General features: G+C 37.7%; 1 protein-coding gene across 1 annotated transcript; it reads right to left on the reverse strand.

Annotated features, from left to right (window-relative positions):
* On the reverse strand, positions 1-24,956 carry Rat1 (Rat1 5'-3' exoribonuclease). The gene is made up of 17 exons (XM_053757507.2): positions 24,747-24,956; positions 24,273-24,512; positions 23,738-23,967; positions 23,005-23,111; positions 21,922-22,080; positions 21,557-21,633; positions 20,965-21,195; positions 19,706-19,900; positions 18,841-18,930; positions 17,318-17,481; positions 16,643-16,811; positions 15,770-15,859; positions 15,178-15,334; positions 14,693-14,888; positions 14,227-14,423; positions 12,364-12,474; positions 1-2,789 (listed from the first exon to the last, which is right to left on the reverse strand). The coding sequence occupies exons 1-17, from the start codon at positions 24,819-24,821 to the stop codon at positions 2,422-2,424; spliced, it is 2,856 nt and encodes a 951-aa protein (XP_053613482.1). The 5' UTR covers positions 24,822-24,956; the 3' UTR covers positions 1-2,421.
* Between the last annotated feature and the right edge of the window lie 8 nt (positions 24,957-24,964).

The following is a 24,964-nucleotide window of genomic DNA, read 5'->3' on the forward strand; positions in this document are numbered from 1 at the left end:
TTATGGCACCGACATCGATTTGTGTTATTTATTTATTCATACATCAATAAATTATCTGACATATTATGTCCAATCAAGGTTTACAAATGCGCTAATCATACAACAAAGATTTAGGTCCCGTCTTTAAGTACGCATCAAACTGACCCACTAGTGGGTCTGCCATTACTGGTGTGTCAAAATCGAGTATCATCAGATACTGCTGTATCGGGTAGCTTCTAATTGGTCTTCGCAGATATAATTCGCCGAGTCGACACGCCGAATACGCCGAACACACCCACGACATTCCTATGATTTTACCTATGCGTTTATCATTTATTTGAATCGAGTTATCATAGTTTGGTTTTAGGTACGCTGCGTGACGCTGTCGTAATGAGTGTTCAGTTTGTCTCACTCAGACACCTTTGATATGATGGACTTGTCCATTTCGCCACAGTTTACATAAACTATGTCCTGTAAATTAATATTTTAAAACGTCTAGGTCACTGTTGTATGATTGGCGTTCACTCTGCCTGCATAGCCGGATACCTGTGACTTTTGACAAAGAGACATGACTCATCGTGTGATTGTTTCTACTTAATGAATGGTTCTATCTCACTCTGCCCTCGTATCTATAATTTTCTTGGTCTTCGTTCAAGAGTGACAAAGACGCAATAACACTTTACATTGACGACCTCGGTGGCGCAGTGGTAAACCTTCTAGCCACTGAACCGAGAGGTCCCGGGTACGATCCCCGGTCGGGTCATGATGGAAAACGATCTTTTTCTGATTGGATCCCGGATCTTGGATGTTTATCTATATATGTGTTTGTTATAAAATATAGTATCGTTGAGTTAGTATCCCATAACACAAGTCTCGAACTTACTTTGGGGCTAGCTCAATCTGTGTGGTTTGTCCTCATTTATTTATTCCCAAATAAATCAACCTCACAAACGTGCCATATTGCATAAATCATAAACCTAACTTGAATTTTACAAATGTCAAAAACATCTACTCAATAATTTTAACTATTTTTATTATTCAAATTATTCATAGTCGTATTCCTCATGACTGGGGTCGTGGTCATTACATGGAATGAAACACACGTAACAACTTTCTTGGCATTAATAATGGAGTCGTTTGCCATTGCCTCCCTCACCGGAAGCAAGTGGTGGTCGATGAAAACTACTATACACGAGTCAGCTTGGTATACAAACTCATGTGGCACGAGTAGGATTCGAACCTGGGACCTGTCGACACTCAGGCGGGTGTCTTAACCATTACACCACCACCGCTTCTTGGGTTTCCACCTGTTTTCCTTTGTTCACCATTATTCCAATTAGGAATGCAAAATATTTGTATAGTTTACGCGAATTCATACGCGCTTGAAGAACGTCCCTTCGGGGGACATTTTTGCGAAGAACGTTTTAACCCTCGTTACAATAAATTTTATCTGTTATTCCACTATATACTGTAAAAATACAATGGTCCTTATTGCACAGTGGTTAAGATTGAATTTGTTGTGTGGGTATATTACCCACACAACATTTTTCAACAACATATTTCATGATATCTCACTGAATGTAAAAAAAAAACCATTACAAATCTCTCACACTTTTCTACTAATTAATTTATGACCCAAACTCAAACAATCATGGCTCTAAGCTAGCAGTCTAGTAACATATAGGTATATCGGTAAATTACAATTGCGGGAAGAATCAAAACTGTATGTAAATAGTAACATAACAAATTCTATAAAGTTTTACAAGTCTTATAATTTCGATATAGAAAATCTACGCGCGTTTCGTCTATAGATACCGCACTCCAAATCGTGTCAGATGGCTTTACACGACCAATAAGATCTGATATCAGTGTTAGCAATAAAAACCCCGATAAGAATACTCACTCCTTCATTTTATATTCTTCGCAATAATATCTAAATGTCGTCTAGGTATAGAAAGATAGTACTATGAACTGAGAGCAATAATTTTGTCTCATTTTCACATATATATCAGCGGTATCTAAATCGGAACAGGCGACGACTTTCATCTGTTTATATTAATTATTCAAATTTATTAACAAATTCGTACAAAGAGCAGATTTAATATTACAAGCATTCTCTGCTAGCCAACCTTGGAGAATGACTAAAAAATAAATTATACTAAATGGAAATCGTCATATTTTATTTACATATTTCAATTTCTTAATATGGAAAATTCTGGGTGGCTACCATGAAACGTAAAACACGTAGCACGTTATTGCGTCCACACGTTCACTATTTATACACGATGCGTACACGATATGGAAAAGACAGCGTTATTAACAGTTATTAACGTCCGCATGGACGTTAATGATGTTTATGATGACGTGCCGCGTATTAATGTTTTGTGGTAACCCTTTTGGACTGGACAAGGCCAAACATATTTTATCACCTTAAATTTTCTATCAACGCCACCCACTCTGATTTCCACCAGAATTCCCTTGGAAACGGCTCCTTTGCCCCTGGGAGCTGTATCCCTGATTATTCCTCTGATTCGACTGGTAACCTTGACCTTGGCTTGACTGGTACCCACTTTGACCTCTGTTAAACGAACCCTGATTGTTATACCTGTTCTGGTTTCCGTATCTGTCTTGGTTTCCATATTGGTTGTTCCGATCCTGGTAGTACTGGTTCCCTTGCCTCTGGTTGCCGTAACCTGAACGGTTGAAGTTCTGGAAGTTCTGGGATTGGTTGTAACCCCCCTGGCTATAGCCGCCCTGGCTGCTGTAGGGGGTGTAACCACTGCGCTGTGGCCCGAACGAGTGTGAACGATCTGTGGCAAAAATAACATTTGTTTTTTACAATATGGCTTTTGTCCGCGACGTCGACCGTGTGTATTTCTCACGGAAACGTGCCATGCTGTTCCTTGTTATTATCGCATTCACACAACATTAATAAATTCTTAGAAGATTGTTTGAGTAAAGCGTGAAGTAACAATCTTAGTAAATAGTGTATATTACATGTGAAATGTAGGGAGTAGTCTCCACCGACACACAAAAGCATGGGATAAAGTCTACTCCATATTTCTCTTCTAAAATCTAAACAAACCGTACGAATAAGATTACATGATGGTTGATCTCGATAATTGATTGGTTTAGATAGAGGGCGGAGGCGCCATTGATTCGAGTCAAATACCGCACTTCAAACTTCATGTATGCAAAATTTAAAGACGATTGGTTCAGTATATAGATTGTGACGAGGTAACAAACAAACAAACTTACCTACTTTCGCATTTATAATACTAGTTGTTCGCCACGAACTTAGACCTCGCGAACACAATACATTTTGATGAGTTTTTATGAAATTGTGATTATTTCAAAAACGGCTTAACCGATTTTGATGCCCCGTGAACTTAAAAATTCTATTGACGAATCCTATATACCTTTTAAATTTCATGAAAATCAGCCCAACGGTTCGAAAGTTATCGCGTTACAAACATACATAGGTACATACATACAAAAAATGTATTTTCGCCCTAAGTCGATTTGTCAATAAGTTAGGATTAAGATATAACCGTGACATTTATCCCTTTCAGACCTGAATGATATGATAAAACAAGTTATTTAATTGCATCGTCAAAATTTTAAATCATTGTCAAAATATGTAATCCCAACAAAGTATAATGTGAATTTAAGAGCGACAAGTATGAAAATGTACGTAGTACCTAGTGCTGGTAATCTTTACGGGGAAAGAACGAATGAACACATATTGTCAAGAATACATAAAAATAAGTTGTTAATATTAGAAGATTACAAAATTAAAAATATTTTTAAAAGTTAAAGGAAATTTTGCTTGGAACCGTGACTGAATAGATAGATATAGCAATAAATACTTATATTCTCGTGATAATAGAAAAATCTTAGTTTAATATAATATTAGGTCATGTCAAAAGTTAGTGCATTTGTGTTTCGCCGACAAACCGGTTTGCAGTTTGGCGATTTTTTGTTTAGTGATAACCTGTACCTGTTTTTCTGGATAAATAATAAACAGAAACGCTTGCGATTAAAATAAATATTTGTTAAAAAGACAGACTGTATATTTGTCTACATATATTGTATATTGCCGTGTGTGTGTGTGTGTGTGTGTGTGTGGTCCGTATTCCTAAGTGGAGTATAGCTGCAGAGGTTAGCGACAAAAGCGGCATTGTAAACGCAATCCCGATCGCGCCTCGTGTAAAACGAGTGTTTAATCGCGCGCTTTGTGCAGCAGTAATGTTGCACAGACTTAAAACATGTGAAGCGATTCATTTGTTTATTATATGTATAATGTAATTTTTGTTCTAAGAAACTTGGTTCGATTCATTAAATAGTCCATACAATTTTTTTTTTAAATGCCAATGGTTTATTCAGATCTTTGGCATTATATCAAAAGTCTGCAATCAATAATCACTAAGGACGTCGAAGACAAAGTGGTGAAGAAAATGTAGAAAATGCTCAGGTGAGAAAGTGACAGACAGACAGATACAAATTCTACTAAATAAGTTTTTTAGAAAAGTATACATAATACTTATATATAAACTACATGTAAGCAAAATTTCAAGAAGATTGGTTGAGTACATAGAGTGTGAAGAGGTTAACAAACTTACTTTCGCATTTATAAATATTAGGTAGGATTAGGATTTAAAAATCAATATACAAATCTATTTGATATTTTATATAAAATTTTGTATTCATTTGGACAATGGTAATAAATCAAAATCAAAATCAAATCATTTATTCAGAAATTAGGCCTTCACAGGCACTTTTTCACGTCATAATCTAAATTAAATGATGTTTACCAAAGCTACAAACTACAAGCATTTCGGAACGACCACTGCCGACCGTGCCAATCAGAAAAAGATCATTTTCCATCATAACCCGACCGGGGATCGAACCCGGGACCTCTCGGTTCAGAGGCAAACATTTTACCACTGCGCCACCGAGGTCGTCAATCGGAAAAGACCCTTCCAGGTTTCATACACGCGCGCGTACAGCCATTCTTAAAACATAATCCCAGTAAAACCTGGAGCCTTTAAGTCGTTTGGTACATCAAAGTTTAGGCGTAAAAGGATCCTGACGCTCAAACATCGAACCCACTCGACAGTTCGAACTGTTGACTGGAGGATTGTGGAAATTATGTTCAGAGTTTTTCTTACATCAATAATTTAAAAGACTACATGTGGTACATAATAGTACTTGAATATACTAGAGGGTAGGTAGATTTGACTTGATTTAAAAGTCGTGTCAGACGCCTTTAGGTACTTTAATATTTTCTGACACCAGTGTTAATAATAACAGATTCGTAATTTAATATATATTATACTAGATGTTGCCCCGGGGCTTCGCTCCCGTGGGAATTTTGAGATAAAATATAGACTATAGCAATTTTGGACAATGTACCTTTCTAATGGTGAAAGAATTTTTGAAATCGGTTCGATAGTTTCGGAGATTACCCGCCTTAAACATACAAACTCACAAACGATTACTTTTATAATAATAGTATAGATTTACTTAGAGTGCATTTAAATCTACTACGTAACACACGAAAAGGAATAGCCAACATCATTAACTATAAATAAACAATATATATTAAATTCCGTGAAAATTTGGTGATACGATCCTCCTTCACTCCAATACTAGCTCTACTACGAACTCAACTGGTTACAATTTGGCAAAAATAGTTAACTCACTATATATGCGTATATTCGTGAGTAGTATTCGTTATAATAGATGGTCTAGTTACCAGTATTGTAAGAAGCAGTTGCAATAGTAATCCCGTGTGCTAAAGTCTGTGAGAGTAACGAGTCGTCGTCATTAGCACCTATTGTTTAGTTGACGCCCAACGTGGGACCAACGATTCTTCTTCAGCGGTCTTATTGCTTTTTACATATGTTTTACCCTAGCAAATAATACAATATGTACACACGATACATACTTTTTGCTGTAACATATAGAATATCTTGTTACACGTTGGGCGCCAATATAAAAATAATACGTAGAAGACTAGAATAATGCAATTGGCTCAAGTGAATATTGAAATTTCTTTAAATATTCATGTAAAACATCGTAATTGTCATGATAGCTTATAAAAAGATTCACTTTCACTTGTCTCTTTATCGTTTAAAAGAGATCAAAATAATATTGTATTATTATTCTTATTATTTACTTAGTGCTTAGCTCATAGTCAAATTAACTTTCAAATACATAAATTTCACCACATTGACATAAAACAACTTTGAACTGAAAGAATCACAAAAACAACTTTGAAAACGTTACCTTAACGAACCCCAGAATTTCGTCATTAAAACCCGACAACACATCAGCTATTCATTTGGATCCAGAGAGAAAACTAAAAAAAAAAGAAAGGAACTCTATGGCGAGCTAACCCGGCAGACATAATAGGCATCTAATGGCGCCACGACACATTCAGCGCGTGAAAGAGTCGCAAATAAGAGCAATGGAGTACCACGGTGGGCGCCAAAATTATACCCGAGTACAGGCTTATGCAAAACGCTGAAATCTAACGAGAATTTAAAACCGTCTGTTTTGGTCACAATTCAAAGTCAATTTCGCATATATGTTAAAAGTAAATAGACTGATAATTTAAGTCTAATTTTCACTACAAAACTGAAGTTTATTATCAGTAGTTGGAAAATAGTTGGAAATTTCACGTGTAAGTTTCACATGTGCACCTAAACCTTCCTCGGGAAACACACTATCAATAAAAAAAACTCGCATTAAAATCCGTTGCGTAGTTTTAAAGATAGTCTTACATCTCTTAAACTGCGCAACGGATTTTGCTAAATAGGGATAGACAGACAGCGGGAAGCTACTTTGTTTTATACAATGTTGTGATTGAAGTATTTTATTTCACGACATTTCAATATTTTCATGTCAAATGACTGAGAGGTGACATCCTTGCGTCTCTAAGACTGACTTAGTCAAAAAATTATGTTAACATTCGTTGGGGGTTCCGTAAGTTAAGCGACACGAGGCATTTATTTAGTACATACTTTTATATACATACTTTTGAACCTTATTCCTAGGGAATAAAGTTCAAAAGTATGTATGGACTTTTGCAACCTACCGTGCAATGCTTCAGTACTACTTCAAGTACTGTGCTTTGTTAAAACAATTAAATCAACCAGGTATATATAATGTTTTAATTTTAAAAAATATACACCTGATCCTACCCGTAAATCGTGACAATAAATATTTTGAATTTAATCGTATATATGCGAAAGTTTGCGCGACAAACTTATGTCTGTCTGTATACCTATATATGTTTGTTATTCTTGCACTCAAAATCTACCAGACCGATTGTTAAATAATTTGGTACACGGATAGAATACAACCTGGAATAACACACAGGGTACTTTTATTCCGAAATTCCAACGGGAACGAAGCCTCGGGGCGGAGCTAGTTTCAAATAAATTCTATTTTAACCGAGCCATTTCCGGCGGTCCACCATTTTCCATGGTCTACCATTTCTAATTCCCTGTCAAACTATAACGAATCCCAATCAACAAGCCGCAGACTCGGCACACGGCAGCTCTGTAACTTTTCCGGCTGCCGACATTTCAGGCACTTGAACACGCGCCGACGGCGTTGCTTCTAATTATTACGGAATCGCACAGCGAATTACGAATCCAATGGAGTTTCCCGGACAAAAAAAAAATATTTTAGACTAGCTATTGCTTGCGACTACTCCTGTGTTTTCAAGAAGATTAATTGATTAAAGCGTGAAGCGATTTATAAAAAAAACTTATTTGCGGATTTATAATGTTTTAAAACGTTACGTTAAGAAGAAGAAACGTATTGGAGCGATTACCAAATACTGACAACAGAGAAACGTTACATATTAACCCATCAAGTTAGGCCGAGTAGTATAAGGAAGTGGTGGTGGTCCAGTGGTTAAAACCGTACCTCTGAGATCGAGAGCTCCCAGGTTCGAATCCTACTCGTGTTACATGAGTTCGTATACTAATCTGACACATTAATAGTAGTACTATTCTTTGACAACTACTTGCTTCCGGTGAAGGTAAACATCGTGAAGAAACCTGCACACTGGTTGACAGTTTAAGTCCACTATTGTGTATGCGACTACCTGCCACTAGATGTCCATAGGTAGACGTAAGTAATGCCAGATGCCTTTAGGCGACTTGAATAAAATCTGACTGACCAGTGTTAGCAATAACACAATCGAAAAGAACAAGCCTTAGTACAATGTTTATGTCTCGAGACAGGCGAGCAGGCAGATAATGATTGCGGTGAGAAACCACAATTGCACTTATTATGTGAATAATCAAATCATTTATTCAGAAATTAGGCCTTCACATGCACTTTTTCCCGTCATATTCTAAATTAAATGATATTTACTAAAGCTACAAACTACTAGCATTTCGGAACGACCACTGCTGAGAAGAAATGCCGAAAGATAGCATACTCCGCCTACCTTTGCACCGGCCCACGTGATTGCACAATCTGTTTTTAATTTTCTATCACTCCCAGACCAGCATAGAATCATTATATACTAAACAACAGATATTAAACGTCTGGGAAATAGAAAAGGTTTTTTATTTATTTGACACAAACAGGCATAAATTCAAATTAAACACATATGCAGTTTCTGAAAAATAGACCAAACAGTGTCGGGTATTATTATAATAACATTGCGTATTGTAAACTGCGTGTGATGGTATCAGATGATACAGTGAAAAGACAAACTAAGTGTATTGAAGAAGTCAGGAATAATAATAATAGTTATGCGCGCGTCCTGTTCTTTCGTATAAAATTATGCAACGCGAAAGTTTAAAAGTAGTTATATAGCGCGGAATTATGTCAACTCCATTAAAATCGCACCTCTCTGTAATCATTTCGTGTTGTCCGCTCCTCGCGACAACGTCGAGTGCCGCTCCGTGTGGCGGGGCCTTTATTTTTTTTATTTCTCACTTGATCTCGAAACCCGGACGAAACTTATCATACTCATGATGCAAAAGACAATGTCAGCGTTTGTTTATTTATGAAAAGAAAACTCTACAAGTTTATTTTTTTTTTTACAAATTAGAAAATCCCCGACTTTCAATATTCATTTCGCTACAACTTTTGAACGGCTCAACCGATTTTTATGAAACATTGATAAGAACACTCGGGATAAAATAATCTATGACACAAAAAAAAAACTAAACGAAAATCGGTTCATCCGTTTGGGAGCTACGAAACATAGACAGATACGTTAAACTTATGACACCCCTCTTTTTGCGTGGGGGTTAAAAACAAAGTCTTATTTATTTTTTATTCTTCCTAATAATATAAATGCGAATGTTTGGATGTGTGTGTGGATGTTTGTTACTAACTTAAAATCAACTGAATCCATTTCGATAAAATTTGGTAAATGGCACATAACCTGAAATAGCACGATGTTTCCGCCCTAGAATATGACCATTCCATATCTCCCTCGGATGTCGTTCAGATCTCGATCGTCGGTTCAGATGTGATTTCACGACCGGCTTCAGCTCTCTTTGATGCTATTGTGGTCGTGCGACATCAATACGGAATGGTCCTATTTTAGGGCGGGATCACTACACGACCATACATCTACAAATAAAATTATTACGCGCACAATACCTAAGTATTAACGTCAATCGCAAATTCAAATAAGCGTATACAATTAAAAAAAGCCATGTAGTTTGGGGGTGTTCAAATAAACTAGTCACGTGGCCACCCTTTCTAAAACCAAGCGCCCTGTTACATTTAATTTATGCAAAATCAACCTTTTCCGCTGTTAATAAAGACTATTGAATATGATCTGTAAGTTTGCAGTTTTGATTGGAATGAAATAATGAATAGAGATTAATTGGAAGTCCCGTCAGAGTGACTTAATTATTATTGCTGCCTAATAATAGTATTTCCATAGAAAATGGGAGAATTTCAAGATTCGAGTAGATATATTTTATGAAAAAAAAATTCTGAAAGGAAAGAATAAGAAGATAAAGCTGTCCTTTCTCAAAGGAAGGAATAAGTAAGACATATTTTTATTGAACTTAACCTCTTTTGCTAAAAAAGTAAGTGCTATCTTTATCGGCTTAAATTAAAAAAAAAAAAACAATAAAAAAGCTTCCGACATTGTAGCCGTAATCCTCTCCACCGGATAATAGGAAGCACTACAGCCGATCGAAACGTTATTTAAAAAAAATCGCCCCATTGTGATGGCAACCCCCGACAATTATTATTTTCGTAGTTGGCGACACTGGCACGGACAATGGCGTCCCTTCGCACTTCCTGTTTGCTTTCGCGCGCTATTACACGTCAATGCCTCGCGGGACGATAGGCCAATTTGAATTTCGAATTTGGAATAATGGATTCCTTTCACAGCGGCTATTGGCTGTAATTTTGTTTTTCTTAAAGTCGATGTCTTGGAACGCCGTATAATGGCCAGTGTTTACAATCTTTTGTGCCAGTAATAGCTTTAATGTCGTTGTAGTAAATTAGCCCGCCTTTAAAAGATTATCAATTCCTGATACACCGGACAGTTATTTTGAAAAGATGTGTATCAAAGAAGTACATTTTTATAATGGTTTAATTAGAGTTGCATGATTCCACCCGGGACATACACATACCTAGCGACAATGTCGCTATGTCCACGTCGCGGGTCGATGATATAACGATAACGATAAACGCAGGGATGATAGAGTATGTCGCAGCGACATACTCTATCATCCCTGCGTTTTCCCGGTTGCGTTCTGGGCTGTGAAGCGAAACCTGAGTGTAAAAAAGTAACGCAAAATTTGTGATTTTACAACCGGCCGCCTCGCTTACGTCAACCCTTCTTGAGAATGCTAATGTAGCCTATTAGCTACCCAGGCTGTGTGTCCCTAAGTCGCCTAGTCCGACATCCACGGGACAATATGGAGTGTTCCTATTCCATATAGGGCGGAACCACACGCCACAATACATAGCGACATACAAGTTGTGCGTTGTTGTAATTGAGTCACGTGACCTTGGCCCCTACTCGCTTGGTTATTAAACTCTGATAAAAAAAAAAACGACAAGTATGATTGTGGAATGACTACTTAGCGACATTATGAGAATAGGACATTATGAGAATAAGACATTTTGAGAAAAGGACATTTTGAGAAAAGGACATTTTGAGGAAAGGACATTTTGAGAAAAGGACATTTTGAGAAAGGACATTTCGAGAAATGAACATTATGAGAAAGAACATTGTGAGAAAAGGACATTTTACGCCAAGACGAGCGTGGAGCATATACGAATAAGTTTGTAACCAATATAACCATTTGGAAAAATAACGGTATCCTATGATATGTCCTCGCTCGGCCTTGTGCGGCTTGAACGTTTGCCGGTTTCTCACTCGGCCGTAGAGCGTCGGAACCTAGGGGTCGTCGGAGACCGAGCTACTATTGTACTACAACTGTTCCGCCCATTGTAACTTCCAAAACCAATTTCGGATAATAAAATTAATCAACACAGATATAGTACAATTTTTTTTATACTTTGTGACAACCCTGACTGCATTGTCGACGCTGGCGGCTTCTTCGCCTTCTTCGCTTACAAATGTATGAATCTCATTAACACTTACACCGCGAACGTCGGATCAACATTCCGACAAACATTTTCCAAACCAAAAACACTGCTTGTAAAGTGCAACAGCACATGCCTATTAAGTTATAAGTATTTATTTTCGACTTTTCGGGCTCGCATTTCGGTTTCTAAGCAATATATCGCGAGGAAATCTATACAAGCATTTAAGTTAGACCATCCGCTATACAATTGAGAAAATCGCATCAAATTCCATCCAGTAGTTTTTACATTTTGCGCGAACAAACATAGCCCACTTACAGTTTTATTATATGTATAGATAATAGATATAGATAGATATACAGGGTTACTGGTATCTAACGCATAACCTTCCAAAAGCGCATAAGGTACACAGAGACTAACATCTTTTGTTCTACGACTTTTGTCTAAACGTAATAAATATAAACATTTTTCCTTTTTTAGTTTTAATGTCGTTTCTATAAAACGTTAACTCTATGTGCGATTCCGCTACATAACGCTACTGTGCTGTCTCGCGTTGCTTTGCTATTACATAGATTTAAGATGTGTAGAATCGCAAATTAGATTGTATATTTTTTATATGAAAAAAAAAAAAACTACGAATCACGAAAAGTCGTAGAATGAAAGTTGCTTGTATTGATGTACCCAAGTAGTCTTTAGGAGGTTTTGCGTTTGATACCCGTAACCCTGTATATGTATAAATTCACTATACTTAATTTTGGGAGCACGACATCTGATATAAATTGTCGCGATGAAAGGGTTAAACTGTGTTGAAACTATGATAACACTTACTGTGCTGAGGCGGCGGTACGTTGCCATATGCGCGGTCCCTGGGTATCGAATGCCCCAGCATCCTGTGTCCAGCCAGCTCCAATGAAGCCACCGTGTGAGACCGCACCATACCTGCACCAAAAATATACACCATAAATTTTTAATTATGCCAAAAAAAAATTAAAGGCATAATATTAAAGACCCTATTCATACACGTGAGTAATCAAAATTTAATATTATCGTTTATCACGAATTTTATCACCAATATTGAGGTTTGCGTTTATTCCATATCAATAATCAATGAATTTATGGACGTAGTTTGAAACTCCAATTATTCCAATTCATAGTTTATCGCTTTCTCTCGCTCTCGCGTGCAATGACCCTGGCATAGGCAAAAAATAAATAAATAAAAAAGAATTACCAGAATTTATCAATGAAAATCGACTTTGTGTGAACTGAACCTACCTTTACTATGAAGCGTAGTACACTCAGAGTATTATAACCAATTATTATAGATTTTTTTGGATAAATTTTGGATTTCGTTTTTTTATGTTTTGACTCTATGCACATATTATCAGTTATAGGTACTGATAGTCCCATTTTATTTTTTGGCATAATTAAAAATTTATGTTAAAAAAAATATGGTTAAAAATTTCAGTCGTGTATTAATTCTTATATTACAATTTAAGCCACGAATGCAATAGGGACACTGACCTGAATCCTTACATATTATGCAGCGTCTCTCTGTTCGCCATAAACCCATAAACTACTGCACGGATTTTTGTGTGGTTTTCACCAATAGATAGTATGATTCCTGAGGTAGCTTTAGGTGTATTATTTATTATGTTTTTACACGTGCGAAGACGGAACGGGCCGCTTGTATTATACCAATACAAATATTGGACATCATATCAATACATAGTATAAAACAAAGTCGCTTCCCGATGTCTGTCCCTATATATGCTCAGATTTTTAAAGCTACAAACCGTTGAACGGAAACTTTACTAAAAATTACATTAAATGCAAATGGCTGCCTTGTTGTTCGGACCGAGTTGAGCGGACCCTGGGCTCCGATGCTCAATAGCTGAGGAAGAAACCGGGAAACGCTCAGATGAGAGAGAGAGGGAGAGATGTAATTGACCAGTTAGCCCTATCCAACAATTACGAAACACAGTTCTTGAACGCTGTCTCTTTGATACGTTACATATAGACTACTAGCTTTTGTCCGCGGCTCGGCACGCGTAAATTTTGCACGGGAACAGTTATTTTCCCGGGATAAAACGTACCCTATGTCCTTCTCCGTACTTCAAACGACATGTATGCAAAATTTCAAGAATATTGATTGAGTAGATAGAGCGTGAAGAGGTAAGAAACAAACATACTTTCGCATAATATTAGTTAGGACTAGCTGCGCCCCGGGGCTTCACTCCTGTGGGAATTTCGGGATAAAAAGTACCCTATGCGTTATTCCAGGTTATTTCCTACCCGTGTACCAAATTTCATAACACTCGGTCCAGTAGATAATGCGTGAAGGGGTAACAAAAAAACGAACTTACTTTCGCATTTGTAATATTAGTTGGGAAATTGGAATTGGCATTAGGATTTGATATGTGGCGACATCTACCACGCCACATGCACAACGTCGCAGATGTAAAAAACGACCGACCAAACGCAACGGATCACGAGCCACACAAGTGATCCACGACACTACGACTCACTACAGAAGCTGACAAGCCGCAGCGCTTAGCTGCGGCTGGCGGCGGGGAGATCTTCCCTGCGGTGCCGGTCGAGCATAATCACCTCGTTCCCGCTACAGTGGTGACCCCGACGTGATCCCTACAGATACTTCATCAGCAAACTTACTACAAATTGCTAACCACTCACCAATCTGCGGCCGCCAGTTCCTGTTCTCCTCGTGGGGCAGGTTTCCCGGCTTGAGGACTCTGGGCGGCTCCACGGCCGCCTTGAGCCTCCGCGCGGGGAAGACGAAGTCTTCAGGATACTGAGGGTCTTGGTACCTCACGCAGACCACGTGGTTGCCCAGCACAGGGGTCAGCCCGATGACCGGGGACGCCAGTTGTCTGATGAAGAAGTACCCGGGTTACATTTAATCTTCCGAAGATCACCTTGACAGTTATCATTATTATGAAGCCTTGGTTAGCAGTCTAAAATCCAAACCGCACAGTTAAATTTGTGTCATTGTCATTATACTACAAACATTTTCGTCTGAAATCGTATCTGAATGAACGAAAGAGTGAATGGACGATACCTTATCAGTTTTACATTCGTACTATTTTCGAGCTTAAATTCTTTGGATATTAATAATAAAAAAGAATGAATGCTATCTCACCCTCCAATAACGACATTGTCAGCGCTCAGCATGACATCCCCCCGCACCCCCTCGCATCTGAAGGGGTACTTCTGTCCGTTCTCGATCAGCTTCCGCAGCTTCTGCCCCGCCTCCTGGTACAGCCCCAGGAGGAATTCGTAACTCTTGTTTCCGGTGCAGACGTACAGGCGATCGTGTCCCCGGATGTTGCGTTGTACTGACAAGAGATAAGAAAAAAAAGTCAAAACTGTATATATATTTATGGTTAATTTGATTCTTAATTATTTTAATTTGATTTATTGTATATTGACAACTATGTATGATAAAATTTGATTTCATTTTGAGTACAAAATTTAAATGAATTTGTGAATTGATTTAACTTTCAAAATTTGAGCTGATATTTCTTCGCTTTTAATCAAATTTTCATTTTTATTCTACTGCAACTTCGGAGTTCCTCTAGGAAACACACTGGGACCTCCATTATTTTTAAAACTGCAATAACTCACTTTCTGCCTGTGTAAGGTCACTGTAATAGGGCTCCAGTGCCTTGAAGAGCCTCGACTCGTCCACAAAGGGCAGTAGGGCTACGCCCTGCCACGCGAACTTTTTGCCGTTAAGATCGATCTTGAAATCAGTGGGGTAAAAGTCGATGATGGGAGAAAACTAGGGAAAAAAAAAATATAATTTTACAGCATCCAAAATCAGTTGTATTCAAAGTGTTGCTTTATTTAAATTATTGTCAAATTTACTTTAATATACGACTTTTGACTATATTAAACCAATACAACAATTACATAGGACCATTTTCCATTTTTGACCTCACATTTGTTTTGTACACGAAATCCCTTCTGGCATGATAGGGACCAACACTGTTTGAATTAGTTTCTTTCGGCATTTCTTCTCAGCAGTGGTCGTTCCGAAATGATAGTAGTTTGTAGCTTTGGTAAATATCATATATAATTTAGAATATGACGTGAAAAAGTGCCTGTGTAGGCCTAATTTCTGAATAAATGATTTGATTTTGATATCAAATTAAGGGAAAATCTTGGATTTAAATATTTTCGTGACAATTTTTTTTAATGAAATGATAATACTTACAGGGTCACTCATGAGTTTGGCCCAGGGTTTGGGCACGTGCTGTGAGCTGGCGGCCGGGAACACACCCATCAACTGCTCCAGGGGACGGAACTATGACAATGAAATTAAAATTATGGTAAAGTTAATCAATAAGTAGCATCCAAGGAAGTCTCGGAGACACAAGAGTCTCTTGACGAAGTTATAGTATAGGCCAACACTTACTTCCGGTGATGAAAAACATCGTCAGGAAACATGCACACTGGTCGACAGTTTAAATTCACAGACAGATGCCATGAGGGGACTTTAATGAACAGCATTGACGCCAGTGTTAGTAATAACAAAAGAATAGAAATTGATATATAAATACTACATAAATAAGTAAAAATAACACGGAAGGCAAATTAAGTATATCAGTAACGCTAAACCTTTGAAGAAACTTTAATATTTAACAGAGGTCCAAAAACTGACCCTTGAGGAACACCAACTTAATAACAGTGGACCTAGTATTAACCTCTGTAAAATCCCGTAATATTTTATCAATACCAGTCCTAGAAACGGCTACTAAAGTTTTAAAACGACCCAAGTTCCCTTCTCGAACTAGGTAGAGTAGCTGCAAAAGTTAACAGTCTGAAGCGAATGGCGCAATAGTGATAGGGAAAATACCATTTCCAGTAAGCTCAGCTCTAATAGTAGTAGCTTAATTAGTGCTACTATTGTATGGATAGTAAAATAAACCTTTGAAGAAACTTTAATATTATGCAGAGGTCCTAATACTGGCCCTTGAGGAACACCAACTAAATACCAGTGGACCTAGTATTGACCCCTGTGGAACCCCGTCATATTCTATCACGACAAATCTTAGAAACGGCTTCATAAGGCTTTAAAACTACTCACAGGTTGTGTTCCTTTCTCGAACTTGGTGGACAAACCGCAGATGTTAACAAAGTCTGAAGCGAAGGGCGCGTAGTGGTACGGGAAGTACCACTTCCAGCTGGCGCAGCCCTGGTAGTAGTAGCGGAGCACCCAGCACAGGCCGCGCACGTATTGGAGCGCCACGCGGTACCTAAATAATCGAGAATTTTCAATTTCACGTGTAGCCACAAAAAATCCTACTAATTATTAAAAATGCGAAAGTTTCTGAGTATGTAGGTACGTTTGGTACTCTTTCACGCAAAATCTACTGGACGCATTGTTGTGAAATTTCGTACACGGGTAGAATATAACCTGGAGTTAAACATAATAATTCGTACATCTTCATTTCCATCACCTTATCACTCATAGAAAACATTATCGTCAACCATCAAACTCACAAAATAAAATGTCACGGTATTAATTTGGCTTCGGCCCGTAAAAACCGTTAAAATTACAGGATTTAAAAAATCCGACAATAAAATGAATTATATAAACATAATAATACACATAGGGTACATTGTATCCCAAAAATTACCACGCGCTTGTGAAAAAATGCTTTAAAACCGCGCTGGCGACCGCCATTTTGGTTCAATTTATGTGCCTGGAAATGTACATTAAGCAAGAAAAAATAAATTAGAATTTGTGCCACAGACTCACCTGAACTCCAGATTGTCTCTGGCCACCTCAAACTTGCTCTCATAGTACCTCTCCTTGAACCCCTCGTCCCACAGCCTCACTTCGTCGTGTTTGTCATCATCATCGACTTCATCTAGTTCCGCCTCCTGTGCTGATCTCTTGCGGCCGCGGGTCTGTTGCTCTTGCTGGAGGTATAAATGAATGAATGAAAGAATGAATGAATGAATAAAAATAATGAATGAATGAAAATTTATTTAAGTAACCAGGGTTCAATACTGTTAGTAAACTTATACTTGAATAGCCGTATTGCTTCATGGCTGAGGGTCATTACGTGGAATGAAATACACACAACAACTGCACAATGAATGTAGTGGTTTGCCATTGCCTTCTCCATTTCACATACAAGTTAATCAACCAGTGTGCAGGTTTCCTCCCGATGTTTTCCTTTACCGGAAACAGGCGGTGCTGGATGAAAACAATCCATGCGTCAGATTGGTATACAAACACATGTGGCACGAGTATTATTCGAAACCTGGAACCTTTCGACCCACAGGGGGGCGTCTTAACCACTACACCACCAGCACTTCTTATTGACTTATATTATGTTAGTAAAAAATAATAATTAATTAAATAAACAAAATGATAACAAAATTAAAACATATTGGGTACATTGTATCCCAAAAATTACCACGCGCAAATTATTAATTAGTGACTTTTTTAACACACTTCAACAGTATTGGGCATACAATACGATATAGCAAGTATCAGCTGAAAGTCAGCTGTTACTTGCCCGAATTTTGTACACTATCGCTGAGCTTCAGTTTAATTGTTTTAGTTGTAATAGTTATAATACCACAACAATATAAAGATCATAATATGTTTCAGTATACCTTGTGACCATGTACTTTATTGTGTACTTACATGTTATATTACTGATAAAAAATTATACATAAATTTATATTTTAAAAATGGTAAGCCCTTCTGGCATAATAGGGACCAACACTGTTTGAATGAGTTTCTTTCGGCATTTCTTCTCAGCAGTGGTCGTTCCGAAATGCTAGTAGTTTGTAGCTTTGGTAAACATCATTTAATTTAGAATATGACGTGAAAAAGTGCCTGTGAAGGCCTAATTTCTGAATAAATGATTTGATTTTGATCAAAAATTTAAATTCATTTAAAAAGCACCTAAGGTCCTTACTGATCGATAAATGTTATTATAATTTGAACGACTTTTTAATCATACATTCAGATAAAAAAATAGTTAATTTAATTACTTTTATTTATTCGATTCTGTTTCGGGACGATACGAGTAGCATGCTCTCCATTTAAAATTACATATCCATAGACGGTGAAACATGTTAAGTTTTTCTTCTAACACGACATTGTAAAAAAAATTCAAATCAAGTTTTTGCAAATAATCTTTGTTTTCGTCTTCGTCTATAGTAACAAATAAAGATTTTGAAACATTGGAGATCATTTTTCATCAAATATATAGGTCGTTAGTCTGTTTATGCCAGTACTGTTTACACAGTGATCAGACTGACCTCAGCGACGGCCTGCATGCCCGCCAGCCGGATGTTAGCGGCCTCTTGCCGCACATTCTCCATCCCTCGGGAGCCCCCTTGACCTACTGCCTGTAAAAAATTGAGTATTTAAAAAAAATGGTACATAAGAATTGGAATTACGCAACTGACTTTACCCGCAACTTCAGCGTTCATTACGTGTGTTTGCTCATAACTTGTTATCGTCAACATCTCAGGTTCTCAGCAACGTATCGCGATATAACCTATATCAGATTTTAAGTTAGATCATCGCCTATACAACTGCGAAATCCACATCGAATTCCATCCAGTATTTTTTGAGCGATGCTCGAACAAATATACAGACAGAAAGGCAAATTTTCTAAAAAGAAAAGTTTCGGTTTCTATTTGTCCCATAAAATGCCTCATAATTATTTTTAAACATAGCACACTTACAGTTTTATTATATGTATAGATTTATGACTTTCCAAGGGCAAATCTTACGACTTATTAAGCGCATCACTATATATCCTCTGTCTTCCTGTTCGCGATAAACTCAAAAACTACTCTGCATTGATTTTCATACGGTTTTCACATAGTTAGCTGGATAGGTTTGGGTGTATAATTTAACTAGCCTGCGGCTTCACCCGCGTGAATGTCTCACGGGAACAATCGCGTACTCTATGTCCTTCTCCATCCTTAAACTACATAATTTTAAGATGGTTTGAGTAGATAAAGCGCCAAGAGGTAATAAACAAACTTAAGTTTTGCATTTATAAAATTTGTTTTTGTAATATTGTTTTACCCAAAGCCGAGACGGACTGCAATTCTAGTAGTATAATAAAAATATCTTAAGCGATACTCCACAACTCCACTCGCTGTCACTTACCACAGGAGCAAACTGCGTCTTCTCCAGCAGCCCAAAGTTGACCTTCTGGTGTCGCTTCTTGGCGCGGTCGCGGGCCTGGAAGCTGAGCTCGGAGGCGCGCCGCCGCCGGAAGATCTCGTCCTCCGCGCGGCCCAGCTCCGACATTATCAGCTGCACGCGCTCCAGCTCCACGTCGCCGGAGTCCGTGATCCAGCCCTGCGGGGGCATTTCATTACTTCCTACTAGTATAGTTTGTACATTTGGTAAATATCATTTCATTTAGAATATGACGTGAAAAAGTGCCTGTGAATGCCTAATTTCTGAATAAACGATTTGATTTTGTATGTGACCAATAAATTTGAAACGTGAACAGAAGTTTGAAAAGTAAATTTGATTGTTGAAATTAATCTATATTTGTTATTTGAAAATTTTACTAATTTTACGCAAAATCTATTGGACTGATTGTTATGAAATTTGGTATACGTGTAATATAATATATATACCGGGTTACTGGTATCTAACGCATAACCTTCCAAAGGCGCATAAGGTACATAGAGACTAAAATTTTTGTTCTACGAGTTTGTCTGATAACATGATAAATAGAAAATTTTCTTTTTTTTTTTTTGTTTTAATGTCGTTTCTATAAAACGCTACCTCTATGTGCGATTCCGCTACATAACGCTACTGTACTGTCTCGCGTTGCTTGGCTATTACATAGAGTTAAGATGTGTAGAATCGCAAATTAGATTGTTTTTTTTTTATATGAAAAAAAAACTACGAATCACGAAAAGTCGTAGAATAAAAGTTTCTTGTTTTGATGTACCCAAGTAGTATTTAGGTTTTGCGTTTGATACCAGTAACCCTGTACAATATAACCTCTAATAACACATATTATTCCACAGTAGCGACGCCCTCACCGGATTAGATAAATTTGTTCCTGTAGGTTATTTATTTATTTATACTTTATTGTATAATAGTACTTTATACACTGAGACAAGAAACTAACAGTATGTTAACACAAAAACATTAGGATCTGAAACACCGAGATGCAAGTTGAGGACCTCGAACACCCGAGTTGTGAATCTTACTTTCTTTGAGTGATACAGTGCTTTTTGCGACACCTGCCTACGTATAAAATAAGAATAAACAAAATTTTTTAATGCATACCGTCCAAAATTAGATTTTAAGCTCTAGAGGATAAAGTACAATATGAATTTCTCATTTGCTTCAAGAGCGTAAAAAAAAAAACTCATACAAATGTAAAATAATACGACACTAACCTTAGTCCTATAAACGCACTTCTTGTACAAATTGACCAGCCGGTCTACGGCCCCCTCCCTGATCTCCAGACTGGGCAGATGCGGCAGGAAGTCGTTGCCCACGAAGAAACACATGAACACCCAGTCGTCTAACGCTCTTTCGAAGTCATACGGAAAGGGCAGGTTTGGCATTTGTAACTCCAGTTCTAGGTACTCCCTTAGGACGCTGAGACGGACGAATATGAAGCTGTCCTGAAAAAACAAATGTTTCTTACCACGAGGCTTATTTAGATCCCTACTATTCTACTAATATTACAAATGCAAACGTTAGTGAGGATGTATGTGTGTATTATTTGTTACTCTTTCACGCAAAATCTACTGGACGTGTTGTTATGGAATGTGGTACAGTCAACAGCACATCAAGTTACCCTGCACAAAACTCTGTGGCGCGGTAATAGAGGCGAATTTGCAATGAATTTGTATAGGTTGATGTGCTGTTGACTGTACACGGGTAGAATATAACCTGGAATAACACATAAGGTACGTTTAATCAGGGATCGAAACAGGTTCTAAGGTCTCTAATACTAAGAAGGAAGTGAAGATATTCTCTCACCTGGTTACCGAATGCTGGGTCAGACCGTACCAGTGACACATCAGGAGTTGTGCCCGTGCATTCCTTCATCTCATGGCCTGTTGACAACTTCAATATATATACGAAAGTTTGTGAGGATGTATGTGTGTATTTCTGGAGTTACTCAATTTAAAGCAAATTATATCAAAATTTCTAATTTGATTCCAGTGAAGGAAAACATCGTGAGGGAACCTGCACTCTGGTTGATTGTGAACTTGTGTGTGAAATGGAGAAGGAAATGGCAAACCACTCCATTAATAGTGCCGAGAAAGTCGTTATGTGTGTACCACGACCCTCAGCGCTGAGGAATACGACTATGTAAAATAAAAATTTTTTGATTCTCTCACCAAGTTGTCCACAAACATCGCACGGTCTAGGCTTGTTCGGCTTGAACTCCTCCCTGATGATGGTGAAGTTGGGCTCGTGCGTGGCCAGCCCCAGCATGATGAGGTCGGCGTCCGCGCCGCACAGCACGTGCTGCGTGTTCGGGTCGTGGTCCGGTTGGGCTGGCAATCACATTCACTTTAGATATTTAACACCCGACGCAAAAAGAGGGGTGTTACAAGTTTGACCGCTAAGTCTGTCTGTCCGTCTCTGTGTACGTGGCAATGTCACATCAACGGGTGAACCGATTTGGATGCGGTTTTTTTTATTTGATAGCAAATTCTTATGCAGTGGTTCTTAGATGTTTGATCATAATCGGTTCAGCCATTCAAAAGTTGTAACGAAGTGGGGGGTTTCTTAATTTGTCTTACAAAAGAACTTGTTTCTACACTATACTATATATCAGAGATCGCCATGAGGCTGACATAGTCACACAAAGTATCCTGAAGCCTTGTCAAAAATTTTGAAAAAAAATACACTATACAACACAACAACCATGCTACATTTGGTACTAACTTTTGTCCGCGTGAGTTTCTCTGCGAATGCGGAACCGACATGAGTTTCATACAAACTTTCACCCCCTAGTATTGTCATTGGGGGTTGATTTATAAAGTAGATAGAACAAAGCCCCAGGGTGCAACCACTTCTTTATAATCGCTCCACTACTTGCAACGGAACTTTTTGCAGACATTCTTCTGTGTTTAATTAAGCACACACGAGACAAGGACTATAGTTTTTATCCCTCATTTTTACTTCATAATCAGCTTCTTTGGCGCGCAGTTGGTGGGGGAGAACAAGCAAATTTATTTCATGATTAACTGATAAATTGAATAAAATAGAAAAGGTTTTTCGATTACATGGTGAAATAAATAAAAATTTTGAACGTTCTTTAAAAATTAAGGATTTTCCGATGGAGTTGGCCTAAAACTGGTTTCAAAAACGTGTCAGAGCTCTAGTACAACTATGTCTTATTGGAAGTAAGATACAATTCAGTGTTATTATGTGTGTAAAATCGAAGTAAAAATTAATCTTATATGTAAAATTACCTCTTTGCCTACGGATGTAGTCCATTATCTTGTGTTCTCCTTCACCAGGTACATTGGCATCGGACAAGATAACCTTGATACCTTTCCACCCGGGATCATTGTTCAATCTGAAAATAAAAAATTAAAATATAATCTTATTGGCCAGTTATTATATTTATTTTATTTTTTATCACATTAGCAGCTAATTGAACAGATGCGTGGGTGTCTTGAATATTGGAAGATTTTCAAGACACCCACGCATTTATTATACATAATACACTGGAGAAAGGGCTGGTCCATTGGGAGCAACACCTTGACGCACACAACCCACTTACTTATCGTCAAGAAATACTGATTGCATATGTTGCTCAGACAAAAAAAAAATACACTATTTTAGCAGCTTAAGCCATATCACTGTACTTGTGTATCTAAATATTTGTATATTTTTTAACTAATAAGTGCTTGGAAGTTAACTGCAACAATTTCAATACAGATCTGTGTTCTCACAGCTGAGGAAAAGTCAAAACTATTAATACTAGGAGTGCTTATCACCTTTTCTAGGAGAAAATATTATTATTTTTTACATTAAGTACTAGAAATCTTTGTACAGCCTTCTTAATTCTTGGTAGGTTCAATAGGGGCAATGGTCCAGTTATAATTTTAGATAGACAATGACTACATAAATTAACGAAATGTAAAATTACCCCAATTAAATTTAACATCAAATAAATAGTAATTTTTCACGCAAACTAACCTGTCATGAATATAATAATGCAAGCACTTGCTAAGCCGATCCATAAAGGGTGTGCCCGGTGTGATACAATTAGAGTCAAAATGTGCCTCTTTGGGCCTTTCTGGGGGCAAATATGCCCCCTTTGTCTCCAGCTCTGACCGGATCCTGGCAATCTCTTCAATTTTTTCCTGTGTCTCCTTGGAGGCACGGAATCGACGGGAGCGCTGCTGGTTCATCTTTGCACGAGGTGCCTGGAAGGATACAAGGATGATTTGAGTTGCTTATTAAGCTTTGTTATAAATGTGAACTCACTAAGCCACACAGATCTATTGATACTGAGGCTTTGGCTGGCTTTTGACTTACATTGCTGTTTTTTCCTTGCAGTATATAAAATCTTTCATACAAACTACACATTGTGTATTCATTTATCTCTGACTGTCCAAATTCAGTGATATTGGGTAGCCAGTATTCAATGTATAGTGTTAAAATATTATAGGCGAGTGGTAAAAATACTAAGAAAAATATAAGTGACAAAACAGTTTTTATTTTAACTTACGACTCCATCAATAGCCATGTACAACAGCTTCCTGGGCCTGACGATGCGGAACAGCCTGTCAATGCATTCAAAGATGGCGACCATCATCTCATCCTCATCCTTTGGGGGTGGTTTGTCTTCTGGATGAGTACACGGATGAATGATACCGTTCATGTCCAAATACAGGTTATCAAATTCCACCCCATTGGGGTTTGGGAGGGATGAGTCCGCATAAACAAGCTGGCCATCGACATCTGTAGGCTGAAAATATTAGAATTATTAAGAAAATTGTTCAATTTAATTATTATCGTCGTGGCCAAATACTTTTCTACTTTAAAAGGATCTGTAGTAAAAATGCCGCTGAGAACACCTTTGTTGATATGGAAATAACTCTAGGCAGTATGTGCAACTTACGAAACATTTATTTGCATTGAAAACACAAACAAATACAACGAAATAAAAAACATTTTGAGGTTAGTTTTAAGTGAAACTAACCCTTTGTTCAATACACTCCACAATGACGCTAGAATATTTTCTGCTGAGCCAGCGGAAGAATGCTGGAACTCCCATTTTGAAGAGATTCCAGGATCCAAGAAATTCACAAATAAATAACTACACTTGAATCTTTATTCAACACAAACAAAACGACGAAGGTGCCATTGTTTGAAAGAGATGGCAAGCTAAGCTACTGTACGTTTTGAAACTATTTTTGG

The sequence above is a fragment of the Plodia interpunctella genome, chromosome 17 (assembly GCF_027563975.2).
Source record: "Plodia interpunctella isolate USDA-ARS_2022_Savannah chromosome 17, ilPloInte3.2, whole genome shotgun sequence".
NCBI classification, from domain to species: domain Eukaryota; kingdom Metazoa; phylum Arthropoda; class Insecta; order Lepidoptera; family Pyralidae; genus Plodia; species Plodia interpunctella.

Coding starts and splice junctions, on each gene's coding strand:
- Rat1 (XM_053757507.2), bottom strand. CDS start 24,821: ATGGGAGTTCCAGCATTCTTCCGCTGGCTCAGCAGAAAATATTCTAGC. Junction 24,513..24,746: donor TGGAGTGTATTGAACAAAGG/GTTAGTTTCACT, acceptor TAATATTTTCAG/CCTACAGATGTCGATGGCCA. Junction 16,812..17,317: donor AGAGACAATCTGGAGTTCAG/GTGAGTCTGTGG, acceptor TCGATTATTTAG/GTACCGCGTGGCGCTCCAAT.